Below are 17,006 nucleotides of genomic sequence, written 5' to 3'. Positions count from 1 at the left end.
GGAAGAGCATTAATCTTGTATAATAAAAATATGGAAAAGCAATCTTCTGAACAAACTAGGTTTATTTTTTTCTTGCAAGGAGAAGTCAAGAGCTAGATCATCTAGGGCTATTGTGGCAGCTTTTTGATTCTATCAAGGCACCAGGCTCCTTCAGCTTCCCGCTCTGCTATGCTTAGTATATAACTTTAGTCTTCATGGTTGGTCCATGGTCCCATGATGGCTGCTCATAACTTCTGCATGCATTCTAGTTTGAGAGAAGAGGAAGCATGAAGAACAAAAGGCTAAGTTCTTCCTGGGGACTTTCATGGAAGAGGCAATGACATAGAACCCGGTGTCCTAGAGGAAGCAAGTGGGTTTGCAGGAAACTTCCCTAGAAAGTATTACAGAGACTCTGGGGTGGAGCCAGAGAGGTGTTTACAGGACAGCTGAGGCCACTCATTGTCAGAGAGAATGAGGTAAAAGGCCATGAGCTTCGTGCATGCCTTATCTCACTTGATTCCACTTAACTAGGACTTCTGGAGAATACCTAGCTATGGGAGGCATGAAAAAGTCAGTCCCTCTAGCAGAATGTTGGATCTGATTAGAGCCATTCTCTAAACATAAGGTAAAGAGGAGATACCTGCTTTTCTCTGTACAACTTTGCAGGAAGTGCTGATGATGTGGGAGTCCCTGGCATAGAGGAAAAAATGATGAGCCTCCAGCTAGAAAGCCTCAGGTTGAGTCTCAGCTTTGCCACTCATTAGTTACTCGATCTGAATCTTTGCTTCTGTCTCTGCGAGGTAGGGATTGTATCACTCTAATTTTTTTTTTTTTTAACTGAGGTATAGTTGTCCTACAATGTGTTTCAGGTATAGAACATAGTGATTTTGACAATTCTTTGTATTAGTGTTCACCACCGTAAGTGCAGTCCCCATCTGTCATCATACAGTGTTATTCTGTATTATGGGCTATATTCCCTATGCTCTGCCTTTTACCTTAGTGACTTATTATTTATTTTACAGCTGGAAGTTTGTACTTCTTAATCGCCTTCACCTATTTTGTCCATCCCTCTATCCCCCTCCCTTCTGGCAATCACCAGTTTGTTCTCTGTATTTATTAGTCTGTCTCTGTTTCTTTGTTTATTTGTCTGTTTGTATTAGGTTCCACATGTAAGTGAAATCGTATCCTATTTGTCTTTCTTCTCTGACTTATTTCACTTAGCATAATGCCCTCTAAGTCCATCCGTGTTGTCGTGGAATTGTATCACTCTTAAATGTTGTGGAAATCAAATGGGATAAATTATAAATTAATATAAAAGCATCTGAAGTATTATTCTTGTCTGAATGCTCCTCCTTACCCAGCAGAACTTAAGAGACAGCAGAAGACTTGCTTGGGAGAGAATTGAGGTGAGATATGGTAGAACCGCAAAGAAAATCTAAAAAATAACACCCATGTAGAACCATATGCATGTGGTCTCTTACGTCTTGCTTCCCTCATTAGCATGTGTCAAGCTTCATTCATGTTGTAGTATGTATCAAAACTTCATTTTTTGAAAAATTGCTGAGTAAAATGTATGAGTGCAGCACTTTCCTGTTGTATACCAGGTGCTCTTTGCCCATTCATCCATCTGTGGACATTTATGCTGTTTGCACTTTTTGGCTGTTTTGCATGCTGTTATGATTATCCCTGTACAAGTTTTTGCATAGACATATGTTCATAACCAAGAGAATATCAGAGAGCACCTAGAGAAGCCTGCTCTGTGAGGCCTTGTCTGCTGCAGACGCTGTCCAGGTTCTCCTGCTGGGCACTGCGAGCAGAGCTCTGAAGCCTGAGATGTCAGGAGTCAGGTAGGTGCCGCTGAGGTCTCCCTTTCCTCTCACCCTAATGTCAGGGCACTGGTCCAGTCTTGCAGTGACTCAGTATGAGCCTTATTGCCGGTTTCGGTAGAAAGAGGTGGCTTTGGTTTAGAAGGCAGATTCTGCCTCTTCCCACCTTAGGTGTGTTCCATCCTCTCCCTGAGCTTCAGATGTCCCGTCTTGAGATGGAGATAATAGCTACCTCACAGAGTGTAGGACGAGGATGAGACAATGCCTGGGGAGTGCCCCATTCAGAACAGGTGCTATTATGGCCCCGGCAGTAGGACAGTTGATGACACAAAGGGCACAGGTCAGAGACAGTGTGACACAGAGCTCTTTGAATGACCTGTTTTAAGAATATTTAAATCAGGGGCGCCTTGGTGGCTGGGTGGGTTAAAGCCTCTGCCTTCGGCTTAGGTCATGATCTCAGGGTCCTGGGATTGAGCCCCGCATTGGGCTCTCTGCTGGGCAGGGAGCCTGCTTCCCCCCGCATCCCAACTCTACCTGCCTCTCTGTCTACTTGTGATCTCTCTCTGTCAAATAAATAAAATAAATAAAATCTGTAAAAAAAAAATTTAAATCACTTTTCCCATAAGCACTCTATTTATTTGCTAGGTCTGCCATGACAAAAGACCATAGACTGTTGACTTTAACAACAGAAATGTATAGTTTCACAGTTCTAGAAGAGAACTAGAGGCTAGAAGTCCAAGATCAGGGTGCTGTCAGGTTTGCTTTCTCTTGTGGTCTCTCTCCGTGGCTTGCAGATGGCCACTTTCCGTGTCCTCACATGGCCTTTTCTCTGTGCACATACATCCCTGGTGTCTCTCTGTGTGTGTCCAAAATTCCTTTCTTATATGGTCACGAGACAGGTTGGATGAGGACCTACTTAATGGCCTCATTATAACTTAATCATCTCTTTAAAGGCTCTGTCTCCAAACAGTCATAACTTGAGATACTGGGTACTGGGCTTGGACATATCAACTTTGGGGGAGACATATTCAGCCCATAACAAGCACCTGAGGAGCATCTACTCTGCCCCAGACCCAGGATATACAGAAGGGAAAGATTCACGTTTTACCCCTGGGACATTCAGTCTTTTGGTAGAGATAGGCAAACAGACAATTATGAAAATACCTTTTCTCCATTTACCTTGCCCTGTGTCTTACATGAAATTTTCAGTCTTTGCAAATGTATCATCAAATATACATTTATCATTTTGTCCACTGCAGAATCTCAGTTCAATCAGCTATGAGCTCTCTAGGTCTTTACAAGCTCAGGAAGAGAATTTGTTGGAGACCATTGGGAAGCGGAAGGTTAGCCAAGAGTCCAGATAAGCTAGGCCAGACCGAGGGGGAAATGAACAAATAGTTGAGATTGAAGTTTGTCTTCACATTGCCTCTTTCCCACCCGCTTCTGCCAAATTTTAGTGACCTTCAAACACAGCTAGCCAGAGGCTGCCCACACTCCCTGCATGCCCAGTGTCCCAAGTTTAAGGCTGTTCCTTCCCCTCCCTACACTCAAACATACCTGCCTTATGTCTTTGTTCTCTGCTTCCAAGATGATAGAGGCATGAGGTTAAAAACTGAGCATTTTGATGGGGTGCCTGGGCAGTTCAGTTGGTCAAGTGTCTGCCTTTGGCTCAGGTCATGATCCCAGGGTCCTGGGATCAAGTTCCATATTGGGAGGCTCCCTGCTCCACAGGATGTCTGCTTCTCCCTCTCCCTCTGCCCAATCCACTGCTCATGCTCTTTCTCAGATAAATAAATCTTTTAAAAAATTGAGTGCTTTCAGTGTGTTGGGCGATAATTAAACACTTTACAGATGTCATCTAATTTGATCTTCAAAACAGCTTTTTCACCTCGTTTGATAGATGAGGGAGCTGGACTATGACACACTCAAGGTAACAGTCAGCAAATAGCATCCTTTTTTTTCTTAAGATTTTATTCATTTATTTGACAGACAGAGGTCACAAGTAGGCAGAGAGGCAGGCACGGGGCGGTGGGAGGTGGGGGAGGAAGCAGGCTCCTTGCTGAGCAGAGAGCCCAACGTGGGGCTCGATCCCAGGACCCTGAGATCATGACCTGAGCTGAAGGCAGAGGCTTAACCCACTGAGCCACCCAGGCGCCCCAGCAAATAGCATCCTTTAAATGCAGATCTTTCTAACTTCTCTAAGACCTTCAGTCTCTTAGCTATTAGTAATGTGAACAGTGGTTGATCTCTGTGAAGATAATGCCATGACTGATTACATTGGTGGTTAGTCTTAGGTTAGGTTCCTAAAAGCAGTGCCTGAGAGGAAGGTGGGTGCCTGTAACTTACTGAGGGTAAGCTCTCAGGAGAGAGGAGAAAGGGAAGCAGGAAGTAGAGGCAGAGGAAGGGGCTGAGCAAGGATATGTTCTCTGTTAGTTTAGCCTCAGTCTGATCCCATAGTGAGCTCTGAAGCATAAATCACCTGCAGAAATTGGCTCTACCTTGGGGCACCAGATTCACATTTTACCCTAGGTCATTCACCATTGGCTGTAAGTTGTAGTGTGTGGGGAGGGTGTGTAACCAGGTAACCCCACCAGCAATCATGAGTCCATAGTGCCAAACATGAGATAGGTAGACGGGACCTGGTCTGGGCACCAATACATTCCACTTCTCACCTACTCCAGGATAGGGGTATGGACATTCTAAGAGAAGGTCCCAAGAAAAATGATGATATGATCCAAAGGAATGTGTCTTCACCACTTCAGGTCCTACAGCAAGTTATTGTAGGAGATACTTTTGCATCAGAATGTGAGAGGGGCTTTTAGAACCCCTGAGTTTTACCTATGAACAGCTTCCTGACAGTATGGTCTTAAATTGGGCTAGCACTTAAAGTTTAATGATTGATGTTTGTGTACATTATTTTTAATCATCCAAACCTATGATGGCAGATTTCATTAACCCATTTTACAGGGAGATTATGTGGTTCAATTATAGGACTTTTTAAAAAAGATTTTATTTTTTTGAGACAGAGAGAGAGACTGCATGTGCACAAGCATGGGGGAGGGGTAGGCAGAGAGGGAGAAGCAGATTCCTGGCTGAGTAGGGAGGCCAACTCCAGGATCATGACTTGAGCTCTTGAGACAAAAGCAGGTGGTTAACCTACTGAGCCACCAGGCACCCCCCAATTATAGAACTTTGATGTGATAAAGCTCAGCCTATGACTTGCCTCGGACTTGAGATCTAATGTCCCTCTGTGATTTCATCTATTGTACAGTTGGACAGATTCTGCAAAAAACATACTACCCCACCTAGGGGACCAGCCATACCCATTTGCTCAGGACTTTTTCAGTTTTAAAACTGAAAATCTCACATTCAGGGAAACCCAGGACCAACTTAACCATTAAACAGAAAAAGCAGTGCCTAAGGCCTATGATACTTTTGGGGGCCTACAAAAACATTCTAATTTTAATTCCTTTTAACAACAGAAGAAAAAAGTGAATGTTATAATAATGAAAGTCTGCTAAGTAAGCCAACCTGAATTATGTTTCATCTTTATACTAACAATCATAAAATATAATTTTTTAACTGTGGGGGCATGTGTGTGTGTGTCTGTGTGTGTGCCTGTGTGTGTCTGTGTGTGTCTGTATTTGTAAAAGAAGAAGCCTATGAAAGCAAAAGTGCCTAAGACTCACAAAGTCGTAATGCAGCCCTGAGTTCACTTTGGCTTCCCCAGACGTACTCTGCATATTTTTCTGTGAAATCCATGTCTCTATCTCCCTATAGACTTGACCAGACATTTCTCTTATTCATCTTTTTGTCTCCAGCTCCTGGCTTAGGGTCAACCACACTCTAAGCACCCAATGCCTATTTATTGATTGAATAAATGAGTTAACTGATGGCCTCATTCAGCCGATTGCCTGTTATAATAACATAGGGGACATCAGCTGCTCTTGGCCTCAATTTCTACATCTGTAAAATAAACACATTGGAATAGAAGAACTCTCAGGTTCTTATAGGACACTTGATGTCATGTATTCCTGATACCAGGTCATGGGACTTTCTTAATGTCACTGGAAAATGTCATTAACAATGAAAGAATCACTTGTAGACTCTTGGAGTCATTGTTGTATTTTTTTCTCCTCCTTATTTTTCTTGTAGATCCTTACTGGAAGCCAGCATGTCCAACTTTACCTCGCAAAAAATTTCTTCCACAGGAAATGGTAATGTAGATAATATTTTCCTTACTCAGAAAACTTAAAAATCTGAGAAAAACAACGCATAGCTCTTAATTCTTTTATATAGATATGGAACGCTTAGAAGCAACAGTCTAACTTAATTAGCATTGGTCAATGTAAGGCTTAGAGAAAAAGTAGGAGTGCTATAACTTTTACTCATGTAATTGCAATGCACAGATTTTTTTTTTTTAATCAATAAAAATGTTCTTTTGTGTTTGGCACACTCTGTGCTTCTGACTCCCCTGAGGTTAAAGAATTCAGTTACGGGGCACCTGGATGGCTCAGTGGGTTGAGCCTCTGCCTTCAGCTCAGGCCATGGTGTCAGGGTCCTGGGATTGAGCCCAGAATTAGGCTCTTATCTCGGCAGGGAGCCTTCTTCCCTCTCTTCCTCTGCCTGCCTCTCTGCCTACTTGTGATCTCTCTCACTCTGTCAAGTGAATAAATAAAATCTTAAAAAAAAAAAAAAGAATTCAGTTACTTATAATCAAAAGCACCAGGACTTCTTAACTATCATTTACTAGGTACACTGTAAAGCAGTCCTGTGTGTACTTTTTTTTCTTTGTATGTACTTGTGAAGCATATATATTTTTTGTGAATGAAATGGCCAACCGACCAAACCATGGCTTTGTTTATCTCACACCTGTGGTTCTATATTCCCGGGTGCAGCACAGGACCTCATGAGCTGCCCTGGCAGTTTCGCTTGGCACCTGAGCAGTTTTATATGTTATCTCTGATGCTGGGGTGTGACATTTGTTCTCTCGTACCAGAGCATCATATTTTGAAACAGTGCTGAACTTGTTAGCCTAGGAGGTGAATGATGGCCAATCAGATGTGCCTCTCAAGACACCCAGGTTAACAAACTCACACTTGACTCCATACAATTGCATCTCTCAGGTTTTTGTCATTTTTCTGTTTATAGATATGAAGAGTACCTCTCAGGGGACAACACTGAGGCAACAGGGTTTTCATGACGTGAACAAAAGAAGGACTTTCTTACAGGACAACAGCTGGATAAAGAAACGTCCGGAAGAAGAGAAGTAAGAGAGTGTGGAGAGTGGGGATGGGTAGACAAGTAGAGCTGTTCTCTAGCTGGGAAGCTAGTGGCCATCTGGAAAGCAGGTGCTTTCCTTAAAACACTTTGTTGCATAGCCTAATGTTTGGTTTAATAGGCATACATTGGCTTTCAGATTTTCAAGAATATTTCTACCATTTTTATGATTTACATAACAAAGAGCATGTGAGTCATTAGGGAGAAAAAGCAGAGTTTCATTGTTACAACTAGCATGGGTGTTTGTGTCTATTTGACAAATTGAAAAGAACATGACTTTCCAGTTTCCCAACAGGTAATATTTAATCCATGGCAGGGAGCCTCCTCATGTATATTCATCATGTCAGTTGAAATAAACAAATAATAGTATATTCCTAGTTTACAAATTTAATAATAATTTATCTAAAATTCCTATATGTGCAAGTGAAATCAATACATTCTCAACTCATTTTAGTCCCAGTGGTCATATATCTCTAGATATTGGGTGGGTGCTAAATGCGGTATTACTTTGCAAGGGAAAACATTTACCATCAAGAATGTTTTGGGGCGCCTGGGTGGCTCAGTGGGTTAAAGCCTCTGCCTTCGGCTCAGGTCATGATCCCAGGGTCCTGGGATCGAGCCCCGCATCGGGCTCTCTGCTCAGCAGGGAGCCTGCTTCCTCCCCTCTCTCTCTCTGCCTGCCTCTCTGCCTACTTGTGATCTATGTCTGTCAAATAAAGAAATAAAATCTTTAAAAAAAAAAAAAAAAAAAAAAAAAGAATGTTTTGTCTGTTTTGAGCATTGCTTCTACTAACTCAGTGTTATAGATCTGAAAACAATTACAGGCATATTGTTTCATTGTCAGCATAGATTTACAATAAACATTTGTCTAGCCCAGATATATTTATTATAAATCACACATATACATATGCATATGTTTTAAGATGCCCTCTTACATATAGGTACATACTTTACATAAAAAGCATCTTTAAATCTCACAAATCACACAAGGTAGGTATTATTACGTCCTCTATTTTATAGAAGAGGAATCTGAGGCTCAGAAGAGTTAAGTAATTTGTCCAATCCACACAGCTGTTAAGTGATGGAGTTGAGATTTTTAACATGACCAATTGTCTTTCTGTTACACCAGTGGTTCTCATTGAAGGGCAGTTTTATCCCCAGGGGATGTTTGGTAAGAGCTGGAGACATTTCCAGTTATCAAAATTAGGGAGTACTCCTGACATCTCATGGGTAGAGGCCATGGATGCCACTAAACATCCCCCAATGCGCAGGGCATTCCCCACAACACAAAATTGTCAGGCCCATAGTGTCCTACTGCTAAAGTTGAGAAGCTCAACATTACAGGATACTTACTCTAAACTTTCTACTAAACTGCCCCATATATGGTTATCTGAGGAACATACTTGTGACTGTTAAATGAAGATGTCTATTAATTCCTGTCACTAAATCTTATTATTTTAAGGGAATACAGGGGTATTTAGAGACTCACATTGGCTTTTGGAGTTGACATTCTTGGACAACAACCATTTCCTTTAGTAATACGCATTTACTACTTCTGTCAAAGCCTACTACAGCACTTCTATTTTTCCATAGTGGTGGAGTGATGTCAAATGTGAATCATAAATTCTGTGTTGCAAATATTTGCACAGATGTGTGAGGATAGAGATGTCTAAGACAAATTATAATTGGTAGGAATGATGGTTTTATGCCAAGCATGCCTCATTTATAAAGGCCCAGGGAAGACAAGTTGGATGATATGGCAGCTGCTGAATGAAGGGAAAATGGGCTCTGATGCTTTCCCCACTCCTACTGGCCCAGGTCTGGGCTGTGTGTTACAATTTTTCTTCGGGTCAGAATGTGTCCCGTGTCTGCTACTCTCTCACAAGTTTAGGGAATGGATACCAAGAGAGATGGAAACGTTCTCTTGGGATTTTTGAGGGTGTAAATTTGCTGGAATTGTTTCAGTTTCACTGTTCATCTTTCTTTTTAATTATCTACCACAGTTTCTTGTATAGCTTTATTACAAATAGTTCCAGAGTGTTGAGTAACATTAGGGGAGCAGAACCAGGAGTAATGTCGTATTTCAGGTTTGGTTGGGTTAACATGAAAAAGGTTCAGGTACTTGGTTCAAGGCCAAAAGCTCTACTACATGTTTTGACATTTCCTAAATTTGCCTGTACTTTCAGGTCTGCTGTACAAAGTAAGAAAGGGTTTGGGATTTTATGTATGAAGGTCTATGTACGTAGTAAGGGTTATATATAAAGGCTTAACTAGAAGAAAAAGCAAAGGTTTGAAATAGATCTGGGTCCTACATCCATGCCTTTACTTACTAACCTTTTGGTCTTAAGAAAACCACAAAATCTCTGATCAGTTTTTTCTTCTGTGAATTGGGTATGACAGGGTCTTCTTTGCCTAATTCATTGGATTATTTTAAGGACCAAACAGTTCTCATGGTTCAAATGGGCCAAATCTCCTGTGAATGATCAGCCTTCTTAACCATAAATATTGGTACTTATTTTCCTGCTTTTTGTCAAGGGAAACTATGAGGTCCATCAGATGAAAATGTATAGGTATAAAGGACTTGATTAAATTTAAGACATGTTTGTGAAATCTTTTGCCTTCCTGCAGAAACTGACTCTTATAATGTACACAAAGTTGATGTCCACATACATGTTCCCACACTCCAATTAAAAAAAAAAAACCCACTCATCCCATTGTTGAATCATATGGAAATCTCATGGGATATATGAGAATAATGATCATTTATACTGACAAACTTGTTTCTTTTCACCATGCTCTTTCAAGGGGAGACTGGTAAAAACAAATGTATGGTTGTGTTCTTATGCCTGAAATAAAATGAATTAACCTTGCTCTAAATAGTGAGCTCTTTGCTGTCTCCCTTATTTAATGTGTACCAAATACTGTGGTAACTCTCCATGTGACTTAGTTTTGTTCTTTCTTTACAGAGATGAAAATTATGGTAGGGTGGTGCTCAACCGACATAACTCCCATGATGCCTTGGACAGGTGGGTGTTTCAGACAAGTTACATCATTCGCAGAAACACAAAGACAATAGTTTTGAGAGAAGACTTGTTCAAGACAAGCTGAATATTTGTGGCTAGCCTCAGGCTTTCCCTGGCATTCTGGAAGTCTCTGTGATATCATTAGAGCAAAGTCTGTGCTTCTCCAACTCCATGCTTCCAGAACCACAGCTTGCGGGTATAGAATAACCAATCCATGGAGATAGCCCTCTGGATGGGAAAAAGAAAGGGCTTCCACAGAAATGTGACCAGATAAGCTATCTCAGAATCTTAGGAAAAGGAACTTTAAAATACAGATGTAACAGTCCCCGAGCTCACTTGCTTTATGGACAGTATACTTCTTTTGAGAAACTCCCAGGTTTGTGGAAAACCATTAAATGATACTGAGTGGCAAAATTAGTAGAAAATTTTAGACAAAACTCCTAATCATAATAGTGCGAATAATCTAAGATTGATCAAATAAGTAGATAATACTCTTGTTAAAACACATTTATGCTCACACACATGCAAGCAACCACACCCATCAGAAGATCCTGAGTATTTTTCAGACACAAGTTTTACTCAGTCTAGTAGCCTGTGTCTGTCTGTCACCAAACTGTATTTAGTAGAGGAGTGTGATTGTCTTTCATGGCATAGACTTTATAAGTAGACACCTTGAGTATTTTAGAAACTTTTATTTATGTATTTTTCTAAACCCTTTTAAACTTCTTTGTAATTTTGACCCCTTCTAAGGGTACCAAGCTTAGAGCCCTCTACACAAAGTATCTGTTTGGTTTTCTGGTTCCCAGGCTTAGTTCATCTGACTCATTGTTCTGTGACTACCTTTGCCCTCTCCTTAGTCTTCATGATTTTGAAGATTACAGCCTTGTTCTCAGATAGCCTCATCTCACCAAAGCGAGTCTGATCATTTCAGTCCAGCTACCAGTGAAAATTACTCCCTCCATTTTATTGGCCAACTCCCCTCCATATATACTGGCTAATGCAGTACCTTAAACTTTTATCTTTAGTAACAAAAAGTGTGTGAGCCCAGAATGTTTTCCCCATAACCCATAGATAGAGTCTCAAAACACACTTTCCTAGAAGGGTAGTGCAGGTGATTTTTCTCCTTGTACTTGGTCAAATGGATGCCCGCTTAGCCCTTTTCTGCCCTTTCACATAGCCTGTACCCACTTTGGTGGACATGTCATCCCATTTTGGAGCATCTGCCATAGTACTAGGTACTGGGAATACAAAGATGCATAAAATACCACCCTTGTCCTTAGGGAGCCCTTACATGCTGGAAAAATATGGATCCATAGACTACAAGACTAAAATTTACCACGGAGGTGCTATTGTAGAAGTGTGTGACAGGGCCATGGGAGAAGAGATGAGAGAGCCTAACTCTGCCTGAATTAATCAGAGAGGGCACCCAGAAAGCGGTCTTTGGTGTTGGCACTGCTGTTTGAAGGATGAGGAGGGGTTTCTGAGTCGGGAAGTGCTGCTGGTGGCATGAAGCAAGAGAGAAGTGCTTCCAGCAGAAGTAGCAATGTGTGCAAAAAGCTCCATGTGAGCAGAGACTGAAAAGACTAAAGGGAAGGGAAGATAAACAATATATCCTCCTCACCTTAGGTAACAGCTTTACAGTAGGCATGAATGAAGAACTTCCGCTGTGTCCTCCTGCCAGACTGTTTAAATCTGTCAGACAAGCCTGGTAGCACAAATACTTGGAGAGAGGCCTCCTGTGAGCAGACACGGGCCTGAGGACTGGGAATAAAACAAAGTCCCTGCTTCCATAGAACCTACATCCTAGCTGAAGGTGGAAGAGGGGGAGACTGAAAATAAATAAACAATATAATGTGCTATGTGGCCATAAGTTCGAGGAAGAATAAAGTCGGCTAATGAGACATGAAGTGATGCTGTCTGAGAAGGAGCTGTTTGACCGAAGGGAGTCAGATGGCCCTGCAGTGCCTGTTTGCATTCATGCCTTCAACACAATGATGGGCTAGACCTGGATTTCACTCTGAGGTTCCTTTAAAACTTAGGGAATCACATTAGGCAATTTTCTTTCCTTTTCTCTTGCATCAACAGACACTGTTCCCTCTGCTCTCGTTTGAAAATGTTCACAGCTATTTATCCTCCAAGGCCCAGCTCAATCTGCACTTTACCCATGAAGCTCTCTTTGATTCTCTTACCTAGAAATAAATGTTCTCGCCATAGAACTTGCTTGCACTTTCCCTGAACTTCTTTTATGACACTGGCCACTGTCTGCCCTTGGGTGTACATATCTAATTTGTCTCTCTAGTTCTGTGTCAGTCAAGTCCATAATTTTTTACTCTTGGCTTCCTTGTAGTCATCAGCTACAGTAAATTGTATATTGTTTACCTTCAAGTATTTGCTTAATAAAAATACACTCTATCAAGTTAAAAATTAAATTCTAAGTGCATGTGCTGTTTTAGTGCTTTTCTAGATTCTGTATCTTTGATCTGTCAGCTTCAAATGAAGCTTTGAAATGCAAACCGAGTAAATCATGGTATAATTCATCAAAGAGCTTGCTTTTCTTGTATTACAGGGTTATATAAGGCGTTAAACAACCTGTTTTTGTTGATTGATCAGTCTGATCAAGATATTCCCATTTGCTTTGATGATCTTGATTCCTGCTATTGAACCTCCTATCCTGTCTTCCCTTCTTTTCTTGTCTTCTTTTCTGTCCCCTTTGTTCTGCTTACCTGTCTTTCTCAATCTCCTTGCCTTCTGTCTCTCTTCTCCCTACTTCTCCTTATCTCCCCTTTCTTCTCCTCTCCTCCCTCTACATCTCTCCTTTCTCTCTTCTCATACTCTCTTCTCTTCATTTCTTTCTAGCTTTTCCAGTTCCCTTCTTTTCCTTTCTTTCTCCCTTCAGTCAGCAAGTTTTATTTTCTTCCCAACCCTGTCCACGGTGCTGAACTTTAAATAAAGCTATTTGTATTCAGCCTGTTGAGCTGGCTTACGGTACTACTAGAATTCTGCAAACAAAACATAGCTGATTTTTAAGGAATTGAGTTCTTATGATGTAAAAGCCAACAGTATTGCTTACAGTACATATTAGTTATTAATCATTTTGCATGTCGTGTTGTGTGTTTTGCCTTTCCTTATCCCTAATTTGAATATGTTACATTGTAGTTAGAAATAATTGGACCTAGAGAAGAATTCCTTTACTAGCATGGGGAGTTGGGTTTGCCATAATTTATTCTATCCAGGTCAAAACCTTGGAAGATTTAGATACTCTGAATCTGTCTTTCCTTTGCGACATGTACACCTCCTACTTAAATAGGCCAAAATTTTACCAAAAGCGTGATAGATTTTATAAATGTTTTTTGTAATTTATTTGATCTTTCTGTAATTGCTTTTTGCTACAGGAAAGCAAATGAGAGAGATGAGCCAAAAGCTACAATTAGTCGGTACAGATCTGATGACACTTTAGACAGGTAAGGTGTTGTTGAACCAGAATGCAAAATGTCTATGAAATCCCATTTTTTATCACCCATGAGGTATTTAAATATTTCCCAAAGTAAGTTTTGAACCATGATATCTTATCCCTAGGACAGAAGGGCTATTTGGATTGAATTATCATCTCAAAATTCACAAAATCTTCACTCAACATGCTATTTTCTTAAAATCTTGCTGACAGTATATTGATAAGAACAATTCTGAAGAAACTGATTTGAGTATAAGCAGGATGGACACTACATGGAATCTGTTCAGTTTAAAAGGAGAATCTAATTATTTTCGTGAATATGAGTAGTCAGCTCTTGTTTTAACTTTCCATCCCACTGGTAGAAAAACAGCTGTTTCTGTTTTTATAGAGACTATAAATTTTAATAATCAAGTAGCTTTGATCCACTGTAGTATAAAGGCTCCGTAGTAAGTGAGACTACTCTTGTAGGTGACACTAGAGTCACCAGATGGTCTATAGAATGGGTCCATTATGTTGTGCCTATTGTTAGTTCCTTCCTACACAGAGGAAAAAGGCTCATCTTTATGGAGAATATTGAGAAACATCTATTTTTTTTAAAAAAGTAGGCTCCATACCCAGTGTGGAGCCTGGTGCAGGGCTTGAACTCAACAGAGATCAAGACCTGAGCCAAAATCTAGAGTTAGACACTTAATTGACTGAGCCACCCAGGTTCCCTGAGAAATATCTATTTAGACTGAAGGAGTGTAAATGCTACAAATCACATTTTTATCTTATATTTGGTGGAGATACTCAGTAAGCATATATAAAGTGCAAAGTTAACATTTTTAGTTGAAGTCTAGATAATGGTCACCTGAGGCTATTGACAGTTTAGGTCACTCCCTGTAGCTAAAGATATGCTGCTATTCTAGACAAAAATACCACCTGCTGCATTTTAAGCACACAAGCTGAAATTTATGGTATCTAATATATTCTATATTCAGCATTTATTGGCATTAATTCATGTAGGAAATGTACATACTTCTATACCATTCATAGGTTTCCAAGCCAGTCTCCCTTAATAGAGGATAATCCACACTGGTATTCCTAAGGAGTTAACTTCTGTCTTATAATAGCCTCAAAAAAACAAAACAAAACAAAACAAAAAACCCGAGTTTGTAGAAGTATCTGTACAAGATCTCATCTCTACAGAAATGAGTGGAGAGAGGAGTCAAAATAACTGTCCATTCATGTTGGCCTTGTGGGCTGTCCTGTTGCACCATTAATTGAAGACAGAAACCCTTTTTCTAGGGATGAATCTGAAAGTAAGATAATTATGCCTCAAGAAAGGTAAATATGTGGGAGACCTAAGCCTTTGTAGGCTGTGTCTCTGAAGGTCTACATTGGGCCAGTCAGGACAGAGCCCTGGAACGTTAACAATGAACTAGACCAGACCTCGCAGGCTAACAAGATGAGTCATTCTCAGCCTCAGCTGCAAATTAGAATTACTAAGAGAGCTTTAAACTTTGCAGATAACTTGGTCCCACCACCTTTTGCCCTCAAAATTCTAATTTAATTAATCTGAGGTGGGACTTGGGCATTTTTAAAGCTTATGAAGTGATTCCATCATGCAGCCAGAATTCAGAACCACCAATCTGGCCCAAATCCTTCATTTTATACCCTAGAAAATGAGGCCAGAGATGACTTGCTTTATTTACACAGAGGTTTAGTGGTGTGTTTGGTCAGTTCATTTCCAAGGCAGTCCTGAGTCCCAGCAGTATGCTACATCTTTCTAAGGGTGGAAATAGATGTGAGGGAAGGAACTCAGGAATCAGTAAAGAAAGGCAAGTCCTATCAGTAGTCAGACTTTTCATAATGCTGGCCACTCCAAATGTGAGATAGGAAATAATTTTAGGAGGAAGATGACCAAATATATTCGGTATACAGGTGTGTATGTATTTCAATAATGCATTTATTTTATTTTTATTTTTATTTTTTTAAGATTTTATTTTTAAGTAATCTCTGCCCAATGTGAGGCTTGAACCCACAACCTCAAGATCAAGAGTGGCATGCTCCACCATGGTGACCCATAATAATGCATTTATTTTTAAATGAATTTGAGGAAAGTACTGACTTTATATTTGGAATTCTCTTTTTAAAAATATATATGTAAGTAAAAGCATGAGATGTTCTAAAGGAATATGGGTAAATACTAATATATGTAGCATGCAGTAAGGTCCAAATCCTCAAGGTGGTCTAATGACTATTCGGATAACCTAGGTTGTGGTGCCCTCTAGTGTTCCGTTGTGGAAGTGTAACTTTTCCTTTGGTACTTTTGATCACACTGCTAAATGGCTATATTTGAGTATTTCCTGTCTCCAAGATTGACACTTATCAAAACAACCTATTTCATATCACAAGTTGGCAGAAACTTAACTTTCAAGAGAAATACAAAGAATCTCCCTAAGTAATAAGAAATTGACGTATGTATTGGAATGGTGTGTTAGAGCTCTCTCCATTGTTACTCATAGACTGACCCCCCAGTGGCGTAGAAGAGATAGTGCAGGTGAAGAATAGCGCAGGAAGACATTTTGACCTAATACAAGAGTGTTAGAGCAATCACTCTACAGAATCAGATGTATGACACTGAACCCTCCTGGAAAGACTTTTATTCCAGAGATACCCTACTTCTTAGTTGGGTGGTCAAGAGAAAGTCACTCACCTTCTCCGAGTCTCCATTTTTTCATCTTTAAAATGAAAATAATTACACCTCCCTTGTAAGGATATTTTAAAGAGTAGAGGAAAATGTATACAAGAAACAGCAAAGAGTAGGTGGCTGATTTTATTATTATATCCAGTATTGCCAACATAGGCTTATACTGAAGAATTTTTATTAACTTTGTTTAATTTTAACATCAGAACTTGCCTTGATATACACCTTGAGAATGTTTAATATTTAGGTTTTGTTTGTTTTAGACAGATTGTTGTTTTCAGTGAACCAGAGTAGCAATTTCCTAAGATTATTTTTAACTCATGTTAGAGTCTCATAGACAGCTATAAAGTATAAGTAGAGTTTCCAAGGAACATTTAAGATTTAAGATTTAGAGTCATCTGACCTCTTAAAGTACTCACAGTGATTTACTGCAGAGCCCTTTAAATATAACCATCTCAGAGGCTCAGTAGCAGTTAGTGCCAGGGATACAGTTACAATCCTTGGCCTGATGATCACTTTGGACATGAATTTTTTATACATGAATTCTAGGAGCATGTACAAGTTAATGCCTGGATTTTGAATGGTTTGTTGAGTATATGGAGTTCTGGAAGATTTCAATCTCCCTTCCTTTTTGCATTTAAGAGTTCATCAGTTTGTGGCATTATGTACTATAAACAAAAATTTGTTTGGAGTTGATGCATAACATTTTAATGTATTAGCATTATTTATCCAATATTTTAGTCACACATATCAAGATG

The 17,006-nt window shown here is 40.0% G+C and overlaps 1 protein-coding gene across 4 annotated transcripts in view; it reads left to right on the top strand.

The window, feature by feature from the left end:
- SCEL (sciellin) overlaps positions 1-17,006 on the top strand; it is a 105,869-nt gene that overhangs the window by 10,809 nt on the left and 78,054 nt on the right. For all 4 annotated transcript variants that reach the window (XM_080799545.1, XM_080799543.1, XM_080799544.1 and 1 more), the window contains exons 2-5: positions 5,961-6,022; positions 6,957-7,074; positions 10,052-10,111; positions 13,501-13,569. In XM_080799545.1, coding sequence (XP_080655671.1) covers positions 5,980-6,022; positions 6,957-7,074; positions 10,052-10,111; positions 13,501-13,569 — 290 coding nt within the window. In that variant the 5' untranslated portion in view covers positions 5,961-5,979. The remainder of the gene's footprint in view (positions 1-5,960; positions 6,023-6,956; positions 7,075-10,051; positions 10,112-13,500; positions 13,570-17,006) is intronic.

Source organism: Martes martes (genome assembly GCF_963455335.1).
Source record: "Martes martes genome assembly, chromosome: 3".
Lineage (NCBI taxonomy): Eukaryota > Metazoa > Chordata > Mammalia > Carnivora > Mustelidae > Martes > Martes martes.
The sequence above is the reverse complement of the archived record's forward strand: the minus strand, read 5'-3'. Positions and strand labels throughout refer to the sequence as shown.